Source organism: Leptonychotes weddellii, chromosome 7 (assembly GCF_054177405.1).
Source record: "Leptonychotes weddellii isolate Sample4059 chromosome 7, ASM5417740v2, whole genome shotgun sequence".
NCBI classification, from domain to species: domain Eukaryota; kingdom Metazoa; phylum Chordata; class Mammalia; order Carnivora; family Phocidae; genus Leptonychotes; species Leptonychotes weddellii.
The window spans coordinates 132401719-132419316 of NC_138375.1; the positions used below are offsets into that span (position 1 = coordinate 132401719).

Below are 17598 nucleotides of genomic sequence, written 5' to 3' on the forward strand. Positions count from 1 at the left end.
GGAATGTTGGTTTAAAAGCAGCATGAAGGCTGGTGTCAGGCCTGGGCAGGCAGCTCGCGGTGCCTTGCTCCCCCTGAATCCCCAGGCTGCTGGCCAGAGAGAAGCTGCTGAGCCTCCACCGTCAGTCTCTTCGCTGGCCACAAATGAATTGGAAGCAGCACGTCCTCCCACTCGATGACATGTCTGCAGAGAGCGGTTTGGAATCCCACCTCTACTTGTGAAAGAAACCAGCGGGGTTCACCTGGCAGGAAAGGGGACCTGGCAGCCTGTGTGAGATCCCTGGAGCAGACAGAGCTGTCCCTGCCTCCCATGCTTACTGGGCTATGTCAGTTCTTCGGTGCTATTCTCCCTCCATCAGATGCTCCCAGACAGGCTGACAGTCAAGGTCAGTGTGTTTCTAGGATCAAGGTGTGGGCACCTGACTCAAACTAGACAGGTCAGATGCTTTCTTTCCGGAGGAAAGCAGCAACACTGATTCAGCCCAACAGCTGGGCCCTGATGAAGTCACTCCTCTGTTCCAGTGCCCAGATCCCCAGAGCCAGCTGGGTCCTGTCCTTTTCTGAGCCCAGCCTTGTCACCTTGCCCTCACCTGCAGCCTTCCAAAAGAGTCTCTTTCTGTACATGTCTCTCCACCTGTGAACAGAGAGCCCTCCCAGATACAGCCAGCCCCCTTGGCAGAAGGGCCCTGGGGACCTCAGGGACCACCATTCCAGGTCAGCCTGAGGGTCAGCAGTCAGACCTGTGGGCCAGCCTGCCCCAGCCAGCTCAGCCCGGCTGGCGCCTCCTCTCTCGGCTCTCTGGCTCAGTAATTCATCACTCTAACCAAACAAAACCTGACAAAGGACAAAGTGATGCCTTCGATCCTGCTAAGAGGCAGCCATCCCAGCAGCCTGTGCCCACTCAGCATCGGCCCCAAGCCCCACCCGAATTCCTGGACAGAGCCTTTGGCTTCCCAGGCTGGCTAAGTATCAGGAAATTGAGACGTCGCCAGAATCCTGAGCCTGGCGCCAAGTAGCAGGAGCGAGATGAGTGAGGGGCCTGGAGCCCGTGGGGACTGGGCTTCCACCCCAGCACCATGGCTAACTCCTCATTAGCTGGAGCAAGTTCACTGGGCAAAGTGTTCACTCCTGAACTTCAGTTTCCTCATCTGCAAAATGGGTGCAAGAATCCCTATGCCTGGGGCTCGGTCCTCGGGGAGAGTTGCATCCCAGCATCTGGACCACGACAGATTCCAAATCCAAGCCAATTTGTCTCTCCTCATGCCTCTGTCGACAGGAGTTTTCACCATGACACCTCACTGGACCCCAAGCCTGCTCTCACCTTGGTGGGCCCCAGGCTGGGAGGACTGTCGGCACGACGGGCCCACACTCCCCATGCCCCCCCCACGACTTCCCTAATGCCATACCACCAGGAAAAGGGGGGGAGGGCATCTGCTTCCTTCCTCTAGCGCGCCCAGAGTGGGGAGGAACCTGGGTTGCTTTCATTTTTGAGCTTCCCAGTAGATTAAAAATGAGGAAAGTTGCAGTAATTTTAGTGTAATTTACGTGTCTACACACAAAAAAGTATGAGACAATGTAGTTGCGGAATTGACAAGCTAATGGCAGAACTCAGTCCATTTTCTGGTGAACTCCTAGGGGTGCTGTCTGCAAGGGACACAAACTCAAAGTCGCCCAACAGCCACCTACTTGTGATCTGCAGGAGCTGGGGCCGCACCCTCAATGACTGAGTTTCTAGAAAAGAAACGTCACCAAATCCAAGGCAGAACCCTCACTGGATCCCATTAAAAAAAAAAAATCTGTGGTGGGGGGACATTTTTAGATGTTTGGGAACGTATGAATAGGGTAGGATATGGGATCATTTTACAGAATTACAGTGCATTGTCTTGTTCGTGGTCATACAGGAGAACAGCCCAAAGGGTCATAAAATGGTTCAGAAAAAAAATTCTAGAAATAAAAGCAATAGGCAGGTAAAGGATTTATGACCAAATGTGGACCACAACTGAACCCAGGTGGGTTCATTGTGCCATTCTTTCTACTCGAAGCTTTTCATTAAGCAAGATGAAAAGGGGGTGTACCTGGGTGGCTCTGTCGGTTAAGTGTCTGCCTTTGGCTCACATCGTGATCCCGGGGTCCTGGGATTGAGCCCCGCATCGGGCTCTCTGTTCAGCAAGGAGCCTGCTTCTCTCTCTGCCTGCAGCTCCCCCTGCTTGCACTCTCTCTCTGTCAAGTAAATAAATAAAATCTTGAAAGAAAGAAAGAAAGGAAGAAAGAAAGAAAGAAAGAAAGAAAGAAAGAAAGAAAGGGAAAGGAAGAAAGAGAAAGAAAGAAAGAGAAAGGGAAAGGAAGAAAGAAAGAAAGAAAGGGAAAGGAAGAAAGAGAAAGGGAAAGGAAGAAAGAAAGAGAAAGGGAAAGGAAGAAAGAGAAAGAGGAAGGAAGGAAGAAAGGAAGAAAGATGAAAAGGTTGGAACTGCCGATTCAAATGTTTTGTACATTTTTCTAAATAAGATGCTATTACGTTGTGTCCCCGCTGGCTGTGAGGCACCTCCTGGTGCCTGAGTGTGCAGGACGCTGGCCAGCCTGGACATCCACCCATCCAGGACGACCTGCTTTGGGTCATGTCTGGTTGGGGTGGGAGGTGCACCGCAGTCCTCACTCAGGCCACCACTCAAACCCTTCACGGGTCCCTGTGCGTCCAGTGACAGGTCACAGGGAAAGGGGGAGTGACGGTAGTAGCTACAGCTTCTGGGCACCCATCATCCAATTTGCATGGCAGAGCTAGAGAGGGAGAGGTCATTAGGTCCACTTCGCAGAGAAAAACTGACCCCAGATGGGTCATGTGTCACAAAGCAGGGACCTTCTAGTAAACCACCCTCTGAAAAATAAAAAAAGGAGACAGAGACAGTTGGAGGGGTAGGTAGGTGTAAATATTACCTACCACAATGGTCAATTTCAAGGGATCAGTGGTTTAACAAATGACTTGCAAAATTCCTGAACACTTAACAGGCACCATGGATTTGAACCCGGTCCTGGGCATCTATCTCAGAAGTCCCCACTATCTTCTCTGTCAGCATTTGCTACACCTTGTTCATCTACTCACCACTTGTACAATTTTGCCATACCTGTGTTCCACCTATTATTAAATATTTTTCTCTAAGACATCTCACTTTCAAAAAAAGATTTTTATTTATTATTTATTTGAGAGAGAGAGAGAGCAAGCACAAGCAAGGGGAGGGAGCAGAGGGAGAGGGAGAAGCAGACTCCCCACTGAGCAGGGAGCCCGATGTGGGGCTCAATTCCGGCACCCTGAGATCATGCCCTGAGCCGAAGGCAGACACTTAATCCACTGAGCCACCCAGGTGCCCCACCCAACACCTCACTTTTTAAAGACGGTTCAGAGCCTAGGAGAGCCTGCCCCCATGGGGATTGGACTGGGTTTCCATAATCATTTCACCTGCGGCCACCGTTTGGTGGGAGGGAGGGACAGGGTGTTGATCAGCAGCAGCAGTGGTGGGTACAGTCAATACAGACCAAGACCTCCAAGGGACAGAGCCCCAGGGAGGAAACAAAAACAGAGACTCCTACAGAGGGCAGCTAGTACAGGGCTAGTATCCACCAAGGCTAAATACGTGCCTACCCTGCAAAGCAGCCATTCCATTCCGGAACATATACTCTCAGAGAGGCGTGCACATGTTCACCCAAAGACACACAGAGTCTTCATAACAGCTCTGCTCATGACAGTCCCAAGTGGAAACCAATACACATACCCATCAACAGGAAAATGGACAGATTAGTTGTGGAATAGTATATAGCAAAGAAAAAGGGCGCACGCGCGCGCACATACACACAATTACTATATGCAAGGAAGGAAAGAATCTCACAGACACAATGTCAAGAAAAAGAAACCAGACCCCAAAGAGTATGTGTTGCGTGGTTCTATTTCTATAAAGTCCAAAAACAGGCAAACTCCTCTATGGTTAAGAGAAATCAGAATATGGGGTGCTAATGACTGAGAAGCCCAGGAAAGCTTCAGAGGTGCTGGTAAGGTTTTCCACCTTGATCTAGATGGTGGTTACAGTTATGTTCATTTACTAAACATCTGTTGAGCTGTATATATAAGATTTTTTTTTTTGCACTTTAGTATAGGTACATTTCAATATAAAATGTAATAAATAAATATAAGAAGAAGGTATACAAAATACCAGCATAGCGCTAGGTGAAGAGAGTAAGAACCGGAATGCCATCTACAACCAACACTGTTGAATAATTAAGAAGCCCATGAACATAAAGGCTACCACACATTTTGGGAGAACACAAAAGATATACATTAAGTGCATTCATATGGTTGCCTGTGGGGAGGGAATGGGAGTGAGGGGTAGTGATAAAAGGGAAACCATAAATAATAAAATAGGATCAGGGCCTCACTAGGACCAGAGGGATCCTGTGCCATTTCATAAAGAAAAGGAAGAAGAAGAGGAGAAGGGGGAGGGGAGGGGGAGACATTAAATTTTGGACAATCCTTTGAGGTTTCCAACACTGCCCAAGGAACTCAGCTTGGGCTCTGAACCCTGGAACCCCCCCAGCACCCCAGTGCTAGGTAGCATGCTTTACACACAGGCTTCCCCTGCTCATGGCCCTGGGAGGATAGACATTGTTCCCAGAGGAGTCAGATCAGTTTCTGAAGGACTGAACCCCTTCCCAGGACCTGGAGCTGGGAGACTGGCAATGGGCCTACTGGAGATCTGAGGAGAAGGGGCATTTCAGATGGGGCTCACAGGTGACCTGGAATTTCTCAGGAGGTGGGAGATGAGAGCAGGGGTAAGGAGAGTCATATGTGGTGAAATCAGAGCAATAGAGGAGGGAGGCTGGAGGCTGGTGGGCAGCTCACTCCCAGACCAGCGTGGGCCTCAGTCAGCCCTCAACACATGTCCTTCATGAGATCTGCCATAACCAAGTACCACCTGTGCTTTTACTAATACTTTTAAACAAAAAATTTTTTTTTTACTTAAATGTTTTAGAAGGTAGTTTTGTCCAAAGGGTTGATGTGGATGTGGAAAAATGGAACCCTGGTGCACTGGTGGTGGGAATGTAAATGCTGCAGCCACTGTGGAAAATGGTATGGCAGTTCCTCGAAACATTAAACATAGGGGACGCCTGGGTGGATCAGTTGGTTAAGCGTCTGCCTTCAGCTCAGGTCTCAGGTCATGATCCCAGGGTCCTGGGATCGAGCCCCACGTTGGGCTCCCTGCTTAGCGGGGAGCCTGCGTCTCCCTCTGCCTGCCACTCCCTCTGCTTGTGCTCGCTTGCTCTCTCTCTCTAACAAATAAATCAATCTTAAAAAAAAAAAAAAGTCAAACATAGAACTACCCTACGATCCAGCAATCCCACTTCTGGGCATTTATGCAAAAGAACTGAAATCAGGATCTTGATGAGGTATTTATTTATTTATTTTATTATTTTTTTTTAAAGATTTATTTATTTATTTGAGAGAGCGAGAATGAGAGAGAGTACATGAGAGGGGGGAGGGTCAGAGGGAGAAGCAGGCTCCTCGCCGAGCAGGGAGCCCGATGCGGGACTCGATCCCGGGACTCCAGGATCACGACCTGAGCCGAAGGCAGTCGCCCAACCAACTGAGCCACCCAGGCGCCCCTTGATGAGGTATTTAAACACTCATGTTCACTTGAGCACCCATGTTCATTATTCACAATAACTAAAAGGTGGAAGCAATTCAAGTGTCCATCAATGGTTGGATAAGCAAAAGTGGTGTATACATACAATGGAATATTATTCATCCTTAAAAAGGAAAGAAATTCTGATACACGCTACAACGTGGATGAACCTGGAGGACATTATGCTAAGTAAAATAAACCAGTCACAAAAGGTCAAATACTAAAAACTAAACCAAACCAAACCAAAAAACCCCAAAAGGTCAAATACTATGTGACTCCACATATGTATGTATATAAATGACTGTATGTATACACTTGGAGGAGTGAAATTCATTGAAACAGAAAGTAGAGTGGTGGTGACAATGGGCTGGGGGAGGGGGCCGGGGGAACTTATTATGTAATGGGTACAGAAATTCAGCTTTACAAGATGAAAAGAGTTCCAGAGATGGATGGTGGTGATGGTTGCACAATGGCGTGAATATACTAAATGCCACTGAACGCTTAAAAATGGTTAAGATATAAATTTTGTTTTGGGTGTTTCATGGCAATTTTTAAAAGGTAGCTTTGTGGGGCGCCTGGGTAGCTCAGTCGGTTGAGCATCTGTCTGCGGCTCAGGTCATGATCTCAGGGTCCTGGGATCGAGTCCCACATCATTGGGTCCCTGCTCAGCAGGTAGTCTGCTTCTCCCTCTCCCTCTGCCTCTCCCCCTGCTTGTGCTCTCTCACTCTCCCTGTCAAATAAATAAAATCTTTTAAAAATAAATAAATAAAAATAAAAGGTAGCTTTGTATCACTACTATAAATGAAAAAAACTCTTGTGCTAAAGGAAAGATGTCCATAAAATTAAAAACAATTACTAATTGAAGGCAGTGTTAAGGTTGCCCTAGATGCTGGTATCTGCTGAGGCTATGCATGGAGACCTCATCCCACTCTGTAGCCCATGCTTTGAAAGACCCTTGTAAGGACAAAGGAGAAGGGGGCATGAGCATGTCAGGCAGAGGCAGGCCAGGGCATGCCAAGTAAGAAAAGCAGAGCAGAGAGACCCCCACCAGGCCCGGGGCTGTCTGGGCAGGGAATTCCAGGTCTCAGGTGCCTGAACATGGGGTACCTTAGTTCCAAGAACTTCTTAGTCTGTGAGGAGGGGTCCTGCAGCAGGAGGGCTAGAGTAGATCCCTCTTTAAGCACTAGACCCAGGGAGAGGGCCTGGTTACTTTGGTCTAGGGGCTGTACTTTCTGGAGACAAGTAAATAAATACAATCCAGCCTCAATATGGCCAGGGCATAGACAGATGATGGCCAGTGAGGGTGGAAGGGAAGGGTCTAGAGGGAGAAATTGTGAAGGCTGTTGCTAAGAGTCACCCGTGGACATCTGATATTTTAGCCAGCACTGCATCCAGACCCTTTTCCTGGAAACAGTGCCTCGGTTTTCCTTTGAGAAGCTGCCTATTTCTGGGATGAATATTCAGTACATTTTGTTGGGCAAGGCTGACTCCACCCCTACCCACTATGAGATTCAGAGGATCCAGGCCTGGCCGGTCAGAAGATGCTATTCTTCCTCCTCACCTCGGAGCAATAATGACTCCATAGCTCCGAAATACTCTATAGCTCTCAATACTCTATAAGCTCCTGGATTCAGCCACACCTGACGCAAGAACCTCCCCTTCGTTTATGCTTTGGAAGGGTCCTCAGCTTAACTGACAAGGTGTGTGTGCTGGGGGCTGGGTAAGTCTCACCACAATCTGCTCCTTGTCCAGGGACTCCGGAGGTTTCATCTAGTCTGTAGAGATCCTTCTCGAGCACACAAGTGCCTTACAGTTCTGGGTGTTGCGGGCCCCCACATCTCCTTACGGAGACACATCCCCTCACCCGTGCTCCATGATGTCAATTACATGACTTGCAGCTGACCGGCTGAAATGTGAAATCTCATAGACTGTTTTTTTTAATTAATTGTAAAGTTTTAACTTTTTCTTTTGCATTCTCGTTGCAAGCTTTTCCACAGCCTCTGGAAAGCTCCCAGGCTCCAGGGCCCGTGCCCACGACGCCCGACGCACTGACAGGGCCCCGCGCGCCTCGGACCCTCGTGCAGACGGGCGGGAGCGGGCTGGGGCTCGCACGCATGCGCGCAGAGGCGGGGCTGCGCCCCCAGGCCTGCGCGTTGCCGTTCGGCCGCCGGGGAGTGGCAGCGAGCGCGTGCCGGAGGCGGCCGCCGGGCTACCGAGACTTTGTGCTCCACAGACCCTCCTTCGGGCGCATCCTCCCGGAGCCGCCCCTCAAACCCCCGCCGCTTCCAAGCAAGGCGCCCCCGACTCGGCGGGACCGGCCCCGGGGGATGGAGCGGGCCCGTCCCCACGGCCCCAGAGGGGCCCCGAGGAGACGACCGCGCGCCGCCTGACCCGCCGTCCTGGCCCAGGGGCCCATGGGCGCGTCCCCGCCGGCGGGCCGCGGACGTGAGGGCGGCGAGCGGCGGGGTCGCGACGCCGAGGAGGGCCGTGCTCGTGCCCGGCCCCGCGCAGGCCGCGCGCGCGCGCTCCCGCCGCAGCGCCGGCCGCGCCCGCCCCGCCTCTCGGCGCCGGCCCTGGAGCCCGGTCCGCGAGCGGCGGCGGCGGCGGCGGCCGGAGGGACGATGAGCGGCGCGGCGCGGGCGGGCCCGGCCCGGCTCGCCGCGCTCGCTCTGCTGACCTGCAGCCTGTGGCCGGCGCGGGCGGACAACGCGAGCCAGGAGTACTACACGGCGCTCATCAACGTGACGGTGCAGGAGCCCGGCCGCGGCGCCCCGCTCACGTTCCGCATCGACCGCGGGCGCTACGGGCTCGACTCGCCCAAGGCCGAGGTCCGCGGCCAGGTGCTGGCGCCGCTGCCCATCCACGGAGGTGAGTGCGGGGCCGCGGAGAGAGCAGCCGGCGCGGGGGGCGGGCGGCGGCCCCCGGGGGAGCCGGGGCGCGGGGGCGGCGGGCGCGGCGCCTCCACCCCGGCCGGGCTCGCCGCTTCGCTCCTTGCCGCTCGGCCGGCGGCCCCGGGGCCGAGCTTTCCGTCGTGTGCCCCCAGCCTGCTCCGCGGCTGGAGGGGGGGCTCCAGACGCGTCCGGGGGGCTTCCTCTTCTTGTCGGAGGACTTAGAAAACGTTCCTTTTCGTTTAGGTAGCTTGTTTACGGGAGGGCATTGCACTGCGAGTTTGCGGGGACAGTTGAGACAAAGGAGGTGGTGGAGGAGCGCAGAACTAATTCATGGTGGATGAGGTTCTAACCTGTCTTTTGGGGATCGGCAGGTTTGTTCCCGAAATCCCAGACTTAACGCTGCCTTGGATCTCGGAGGATGAGGCCCTTTTCGAACGGGAAAACGTGCCGTTTCTCTTAAGTGGCAAGTGGGAGGAGGGTGGAAGAGGAAAATGGGCATCTTCCCTGTTGCTTTTGGCTCTTGTTCTGCCCCAGTAGTTTGACTGTAATTTGACGCCTGAAAAAATCTCACATCATGAAGAATCTGATACCGATTGGGACTAGGAGCCAAGTCTTCAGGGCACCGGTGCTGACCAAAGGGGAAATGGATAAAATTTTCAAGAATTGTCTTATTCTCATGTCTTCCTAAAAACACGGGTTCTGTCTCATTATTTGGTGTAAAACATATATTTGTATATATCACTGGCCATGTTTTAAAGGAACCATTCTCCCTTTTGATATTTTCTGTGGGTTTTTTTTTTTTTTTTTTCCCTTTTCCCACTGCTAACTTTTTGGAAAATGTCTGCTATCTTCTCCACCCCCACACTCATCCTGAGAATGCTGAGAGGGATTTTTTTTTTTTTAAGCTGCTATTCATGTTAAAATGACCTAAACAAGGCAGCCTAAATAAGGTAATGGTGTTTGTTTTTATACTCTAAATATTAAAACATCATGCCTCTTCTGAGATCTGTATTTGTGATCTCAGATCTGCTGAAGTGCTAAGCTGTTTGTATACTGACTGAGGAAAGAGAATCCTGCAAGGCTTTCACTGTAGCTTGCCCCCAGTGTAGACCTGCCCTTTAAAACTTCATTTGTACACCAACAATCAGGTGCTTAAAGGGCATTCTTGTCTCCACTTTGTTAAAAATGGCAGTTAGGGTCCCAGCGTGCCCGCAGAAACAACTTTGGTCTTTGGTTCATTTAGTAAATATTTGTGTCCCTGTTCTGTGCCAGTCACTGTAGTTGGATCACATCATGTTGCCAAACTATGGCACTAACAATGGTAGCCTATTTTCTGGTGCTGAGAACCAGGAGGGTCACGGGGAAGGGAAGGAAGAGGAAGAGAGAGAGGCAAGCTGTTGTGGAGCAAGAGCTGGCCCTGTGCAGTGTTTTGAAATCTGTGGTTTTTCTTTGGGGCTTGGTTCCCTCCAGCACCCTAAATCCATGATCCTCACTTTTAGATTCTTGCCTCCAGAGTGTTCCATGTTTTAAAACTACTTGTTGCTTTCCTGTCACCCCAAACAAAAGCCCCCTCTTCGAGAAAGCTTGTTTTAGGTGTTGGAATAGAAGGGTATTGGGAGCTCACATGCAGCTGATGTGTGGATGAGGGTTAGTCCTATTCCTTTGTCCCTGGGGAGGTAGCATCACTGTGGGATTCAAGGTTCTGAGTCCTGCTGTACATATACATACTTTGTGACACTAGGAACGTAAATTGGCTGCGTAACCTCAGTTTCATCAGCAAAGTGGAAAGATGACATATTTACCTCAGTAAGGTTGTTGAGGTATAAATGGTTCCTGCTTTTTTTTAAATTTTTTTTTAAGTAGGGTCCACGCCCAGCATGGACCCCAACACGGGCTTGAACTCACGACCCTGAGATCAAGACTTGAAATCAAGAATCAGATGCTTTTAACGGACTGAGCCACCCAGGCATCCCCTGGTTCCTCCATTCTTAAAAAGACCAGACTTATTGACCTAAATGAGTGTCTAAATTGGTGAGCTTTTAGACACCCTGTTGAAGTGAACACATTGGGGCAGTGTGTAAAGGCTGAGTCTGAGGTCAGTTTCCTTAAGTGTCTGTCTTCCCCTTCTCCATTCTCTAGGAGCTCATTTTCTTTTTGTACGTGAGATTGCTCTACGTTCTCTCATGGTGTGAGAGGTGAGACCTTACAGGTGGTTTGGATCTGACTTCCTACTAAGGGATCTGCAGACATAGGTGCTTTCAGTCTGGCAAATACTAATCGAAATCCTTTGTACCACTGGGGAGACAGGGGTAACAGCAGTGAACAAAACATAAAAATCTCTCTTCCTGAAGTGCTAGTAAGGGCCTTTATAAATCCGTTCACCTGTAAATCGTGAAATCCAAGGTATTTTCCTGCTCTTGTAGCAGGAACTTAGGAATGTATCTTAAAAACAACAGTGGTGGTATAAACCTGTTAAAATTATTCATGTTTAAGAAGTAGCTTACATCAGTTATACCTCAGTAAAAAAAAGGAGAGAGAGAGAAAATGGCTATTTTTGATTTAGTGAGTTTCAAAATTTTATATTTTATGAAAAAATATTGCAATTCTAGTGATCTTTATGCCTTATAATTTTGAATTGAAGAGCATTCTTAGCATGTTTGTGGAGGACTTACTGTGTATTGACAGTAAACAAAGTGATATTCAAATTACACACACAAAAAAGTTATGAGACAGAATTCCTGGCAAAAGCAGCTGTGGGCAGTAGATGTGAATCAATCTTCCTGTCCTTTCCTTTTCCTTTCCTTTTCCTTTTCCTTTTCCTTTCCTTTCTTCTCTACACCCAATGTGGGGCTTGAATTCAACATCTGCCCCCCCCCCGCCCCCCAGCCAGCCAGGAGCCCCTAGATGTGAAATTAATGAAAATGCATTTTGAGGATAAATGTTTGGTAGTAATGAACATAAAGACAAAATAACTTCGCATTTTCCTAGAGCTTAACATGGTGACTCATTTTGAATCTATGACTTGATTGGTGAAATATTAGAAACCTTTCATATTTTGAAGTGCTACTATCAATTAGGCATGTATGAATTTCTGAGTAAAATTTATTTGCCCTATGTCCTTAAAGGATAAACAGGCAACTTTTTCTTTAGATGCTTTGGTATTTTAAAAGTACATTTTGGGGGCGCCTGTGTGGCTCAGCTGGTTAAGCCTCTGCCTTCAGCTCAGGTCATGATCCCAGGGTCCTGGGATCGAGCCCCGCATCCGGCTCCCTGCTCGGCTTGAAGCCTGCTTCTCCCTCTCCCTCTGCTCCTGCTTGTGTTCCCTCTCTTGCTGTGTCTCTCTCTGTCAAATAAATAAAATCTTAAAAAAAAAAGTACATTTTGGAAAGTGTTAAACTTTATAAAACAGTAAGTGTTCCACTTTGAAAATCTGTTCTTTTTCATTAAATAGAATGCATTTGTAAATGGAGATTTCATTTGCCTGGTGCTAACGAATTTCACATTTTAACTGAGAATTCATTTGTAGATATGGGCTTTTGAAGAGACGTATTTATTTGCAGATTCCAGTAGCTTTCTTACTACTAATTTACGCAAAGGGTGAGCTTAGAGCTAGAAACAAATGTAAACCAGCTAGTGCCTACTGTGGAGCAGACATTGTAACTGCTCTCTGTGTGCGCACACTAACTTTTTGTCTGAGCCTGGAGTGGGGGGTTGGGAAGGAGAAGGCCCTGTGTTGATGATGTCATTGTGTCTGCAGATGGGGGAAGAATCTGGTGTCAGCCACTTTTTGCTTTGCATAGAAATTTTGAGGATTGGATGTTTCAGCCTGAGAGAACAATTTTACAAAATGTTCAACTTGGGAGGAGGGTGTTATCTTACTGACCGTACAGATGCAATAAAAAAATTTTTTTAATAGCTTAGGTTTAAGAAAGTAATTCTATGGGATGAACCCATTAAACCTGAACATGGTTTTTAAAATTCTGATAGAGTGAAGGAGATTGATGTGGAAATAAGACCTTGGCTGAAAGCGGTCACATACTGTTGGAATTCATTCACAATGGCAAAGGCAGGGGCTACTGGAGATAGTTAGAGATTTCAAAATATTCAGAGAAAAAATAGGTATGATCCTGGGAGCAGGGACTCCGAAAGGAAAGAGAATTCAAAAGGAGCTGGAGGTTCTAAAAACCAGATTTTAACATAATTAAGCAAGCAAGCAGATAAAGGAGATATATACAATAAATTATATTTATATTGAATTTTACAATTTTTTACAGATTTTATTTGGGAGAGAGCAAGAGGGGAGGGGGAGTGGGGGGAGGCAGACTCTCCATTGATCAGGGAGCCCAGTGCAGGGCTCGATCCCAGGACCCTGGGATCATTACATGAGCTGAAGGCAGATGCTTAACTGACTGAGCCACTCAGGCACCCCTATATTGAATTTTATAATTTAGAAAATGGTTTTACATACTCTGTTTTTCCTTCACTTTTTGATGATCCATTGGCATATAAATATTTGAATATTTTTTAGAAAACATTTGACCTTCTCACCAAATACCCATCCTACTACCATTCCATTTCTCTGTTTCTCTTCAGTGTTTCCTCCTGCTGTTCACATTGTGGGGATCTTTGATTGCTCTGCCGGTGATGTTGATAAAGAATGGCATATTTAGGGGCGCCTGGGTGGCTCAGTTGGTTAAGCGACTGCCTTCGGCTCAGGTCATGATCCTGGAGTCCCGGGATCGAGTCCCGCATCGGGCTCCCTGCTCAGCAGGGGGTCTGCTTCTCCCTCTGACCCTCTTCCCTCTCGTGCTCTCTGTCTCTCATTCTCTCTCTCTCAAATAAATAAATAAAAATCTTAAAAAAAAAAAAATGGCATATTTAAATGATGTATTGGCCTACAGAATCCCTAGGGTCTCAATGTGTGGAATGGTGGATTGGAACTAAGAAAAAAGTTAATAGGAGTGAATAAACAGTCCTGAATTCCAGTAAAACAAAACAAAACAAAACAAAAACAAAAAACCCGCCCGCATTAAAAGGTGTTGAAGGGAGATAAGGCTTAGCTGCCTTTCGCAGGATGGACCCTCTCTAGTCTCCATGCATCTGGGCACCTGGATCCTGGCCAGTGCTGGTCCTGCTTCGTAGAGGCCAGGCCCACCTCTAGTTTATGTTTAGTTCTGCATATGAGTTTTAAAAGGTAGACAGACCACAGAGCATTATTTTGAACATTATAAAAGAGAAACCCTTCATTTGCAGGAAGGTCAGATTAAATGACTTCTCAGATTCCTCCACCTTTATCAAAGTGTGACTGCAAAGTAGTAAGATAAATCTTTTTGAACAAACCTGCCAGAATACACCTGTGAAGTAGAGTGATTCTTTTCACACCAGTCCCATGGCTTCATGTGTGTACATATATATACACACATACTGCTTAGCGATGAAAACATATGTTGAAACACTTTTTAGAATTTGTAAGATTATCTTTTCCATTGAACAATTTTAAAAAAGATGTGCAGTGTATCAAATCTTTGTCTTTCCTAGTAGATAGATTTGAATTTGACAACAATTGAAAGTTATTTTGAGGCAGTTCTTTTTTATGTGCTCCTGAGCTCTCTCTTTAGGTAATTCTCAAGAGAGAAAGTCTGGTGTGTTTTAGGCCATGTCCGCGACATCTGTGGGATGAATGGGTGGTCCTCAGAGCTGATTCTTTTGAGTATTTAAGTATAACAGTCTTGACTTATTTACAAAATAAAACTGCTCTTCAGGATCATCAATATTTGTTTTATCATCTTTAGAATATTTTATACAGTAGGCATTATTTTCCATAAATGTATAGCTTTCTTTATTGTTAGAAGCAGTTTTGAATAAAACAAAGGGAGTTCTTTAAATGCAAAATGACATAAGTACAAAAGTACTTAAGTACCTACTCTGGGGGCGCCTGGGTGGCACAGTGAAGCGTCTGCCTTCGGCTCGGGTCATGATCCCAGGGTCCTGGGATCGAGCCCCGCATCGGGCTCTCTGCTCATGCAGGAAGCCTGCTTCTCCCTCTCCTCCCTGCCTATGTGCTCTCTCGCGCTAGCTGTGTCACTATCTCTGTCTCTCTCAGATAAATAAAATCTTAAAAAAAGAAGACCTACTCCGTGCTTGTCCTATAGTGTGTGCAGAAGGTGCAGTGCGGAAGGTGCAGTACGCATTTCCCGCCTGGGGGAGCTTAGCCTTCTTGCTGAGGTCAGCTTTGTCTGGGTGTGCCGTTGTGGAAGATGGTGCCGGCTGTCTTCCACCTATGGGTGGACGTTTTTCTAAACAGGGGTCTGCAGACGACAGCCACCTGTTACTGTGAACAGATAATGGAAGACGACTGTGGCCGTTTGTTCACATGTCTTTGGCGGCTTTTGAATTGGGTGGTTGTGACAGGATCTGTGGCCTGCAAGCCTAAACTGCTTAGTCTCTGGCCCTTTAAGAAAACGTTTGACAATCTGTGTTCCAAAAGTTCATTTATACCTTAGTTTTTCCCTTGAAAAACCATGTTACGGATTTATGGATGAGGGTTTGATTCCTAAATGGCCCCAGACTATGACTCCTGGCAGTTAGGGACAGTGTGTTCTTTGTCTCAGCCCGGCACCTACGACTGTGCCTGGTACTAGCTAGCAAGCCACTGGAATATATGATTGCATTTAATCCTGTGCTGTTTGGTCTGGTAGTGGAACTGATGGCAGGCTTTGTAAGAAGGTGGGCGGGGGGGGGGATGACAGACAGAGTGTACTGTAGGGCCTCTGTTAGTGTGCTACGTTGTAAATGGCACGAAGACCAGAAAAACAAAAAAAAATGGTTTGGACGTGTAGCGTGGAAAGGTTTCGTTGAAAATGTGGAATTTGAAGTCAACCTTGATTAGTTCTCTTTCTAGCCATAATGGAGTTAAAAGGGACCAGGTTTACATCCCCACCTAAAATGACTAGAAAACCTGACAAAGTTATGAAACAGCAATTTTAGGAATAGGTCAACAAAGAGTACAAGACAGTGATCCCTGAGAGAAAGGAAATAAACAGTGGAGCCGTATGACTGCCCCAGCTTACAGCCTGGAGAGTTCTGTGTTGCAGTGCAAGGAAGGGGAATCCGGAAGGAACCCAGTGGGCTCCTTGAGTTGCTGAGACAGAGGTCAGAGCTCAAGGAGGCCAAGGCAGTTGGAATGGGCTTGGATATGCAGGAGGTAAAGTACCAGAGAGGAGGGAGCACCACAGAGAGTGAGCTCTGCAGAGCTGCAACGGGTCCCCTCAAGTCTTTGGTTGAGTACTGATCTGTACATTTTACAAAGAACGGTCAGAAATGAGCAGATGGAAGAACTCTCAGAGTTCCCACGAGGCTGGGGATCATTCATATTCTCATCGATCAGTGTAGGGAGACCCTCTAATGCACAGGGCATGGAGCGAGGCCACATTAGCCCTCAATAAAAACCTGTTCTGGACCCTACCTAACAAAGCTTAGAAGCACACTTTAAAAGGATCAGACTGATTCCAAGTAACTGGTCCAGAACAAAGCCCAACAATATTTAAAGGGATGCAGTGACATCTGGGTCCCAAAAACATAAAATCCAAGACCCAATATCCAGTCAGAAATTACCAGGCATGCTAAGAAACAGACAAAAACGATCCATAGCAACAGGCCCAGAAATGGAACAAATGAGAGAGTTGCAGATAAGGATGTTAAATCAGCTATTACAGATCTACCCAGTTTGTGCAAGGAGGTAAAAGAAACTATGGACATGATGAGGAGAGAAATGGATACAGAAAAGACCCACGTCAGACTTCTAGCCGTGAACTCAAACTTGAAAAAGTGTAGGGTTTATATTGATAGAGAAAAGAAGAGTAATGAGTCTACCAAGAGGATGTTTGCTGCTCTCATGCTCTCAGCGTATCCCAGGCAGAGATGTGTAGTTGACACACGCTGTGTCCCACACTGTGGACTGAGGATGGGGCCGGAACTGTACAGGGATTGTCCTTCAATAACAGTCCTAGGTGGTTACGGGTTTTGGGAATTTGGGGTTCTCCAGTCTCTCACTTAGTGTCCTTCTTTAGAGCCCTCTACGCAGTCGGAAATTATATGTCTGGTTGGTTTGTTTCTGAGGGCAGGGGTGCAGTTTCTGTGTCCACTCTTGTATACTCAGTGCTTAGTGTGGTACCTGGCGCACAGTAGGCTATCAGCGTTGGGTAGTTAGTGCTGGATGGATTAAAGTGGGTGAGGGAACCCGCCAGCCATGTGGCTATAGGGATTCATCAGAGGTGGGATGTGATGTAGGTCTGTCTGACTGCAGCATCCATACTTTAACCACTTTTTTGTACTGCTTCCCAAGTGGGTTTAATAAATTATGATCTGTCCACTCAGTGGAATGTTACACAGCCATTAAAGGGGATCGTGAAAGTTGTGTATATCCTACAAAAATAAATGTACAGTGATTGAACTGTGACTGTGTAAAATCTGTTTACAGTGGACAAGGACTCAAAGTAATGTGCAAAAATAAAACCGGTTGGGTTATATTGATTGGATGGTGGGTGATATTTCTTATTTTCTTTTCTCTCTCTTTTTGTGAAATTGTTAATTTTCAGTACAAAACCTTCATAGGGGAAAGTCACTCCCCAAAGGGAACAAGTCCGTGTCAACAGGTTGGTTTCTATTTGTTTATTCCCTAGTTTCAAGAAGAATGGAATGAATTCCAAGCCATGATCAGAAAGAGTAGGAAACTAGAAGATACCAGCCATATATTGAAAAGGGCATGTTTTGGGGCACCTGGGTGGCTCAGTCATTAAGCATCTGCCTTCGGCTCAGGTCATGATCCCAGGGTTCTGGGATCGAGCCCCACATCGGGCTCCCTGCTCAGCAGGAAGCCTGCTTCTCCCTCTCCCACTCCCCCTGCTTGTGTTCCCTCTCTCACTGTCCCACTCTCTCTCTCTCTCTGTGTGTGTGTCAAATAAATAAAAAAAATTTTTTTTTAAGATTTTATTTATTTATTTGAGAGAGAGAATGAGATAGAGCATGAGAGGGGGAGGGTCA

General features: G+C 47.5%; 1 protein-coding gene across 3 annotated transcripts in view; it reads left to right on the forward strand.

Moving 5' to 3' along the window:
- Window positions 1-8207: 8207 nt before the first annotated feature.
- The window catches only part of RNF130 (ring finger protein 130), a 125012-nt gene continuing 115621 nt past the window's right edge, over window positions 8208-17598 (forward strand). Inside the window, exon 1 of one of the 3 annotated variants that reach the window (XM_081827289.1) lies at window positions 8208-8533. In XM_081827289.1, coding sequence (XP_081683415.1) covers window positions 8287-8533 — 247 coding nt within the window. In that variant the 5' untranslated portion in view covers window positions 8208-8286. The remainder of the gene's footprint in view (window positions 8534-17598) is intronic. The other 2 variants (XM_081827290.1, XM_081827288.1) reach the window with 2 other exon arrangements.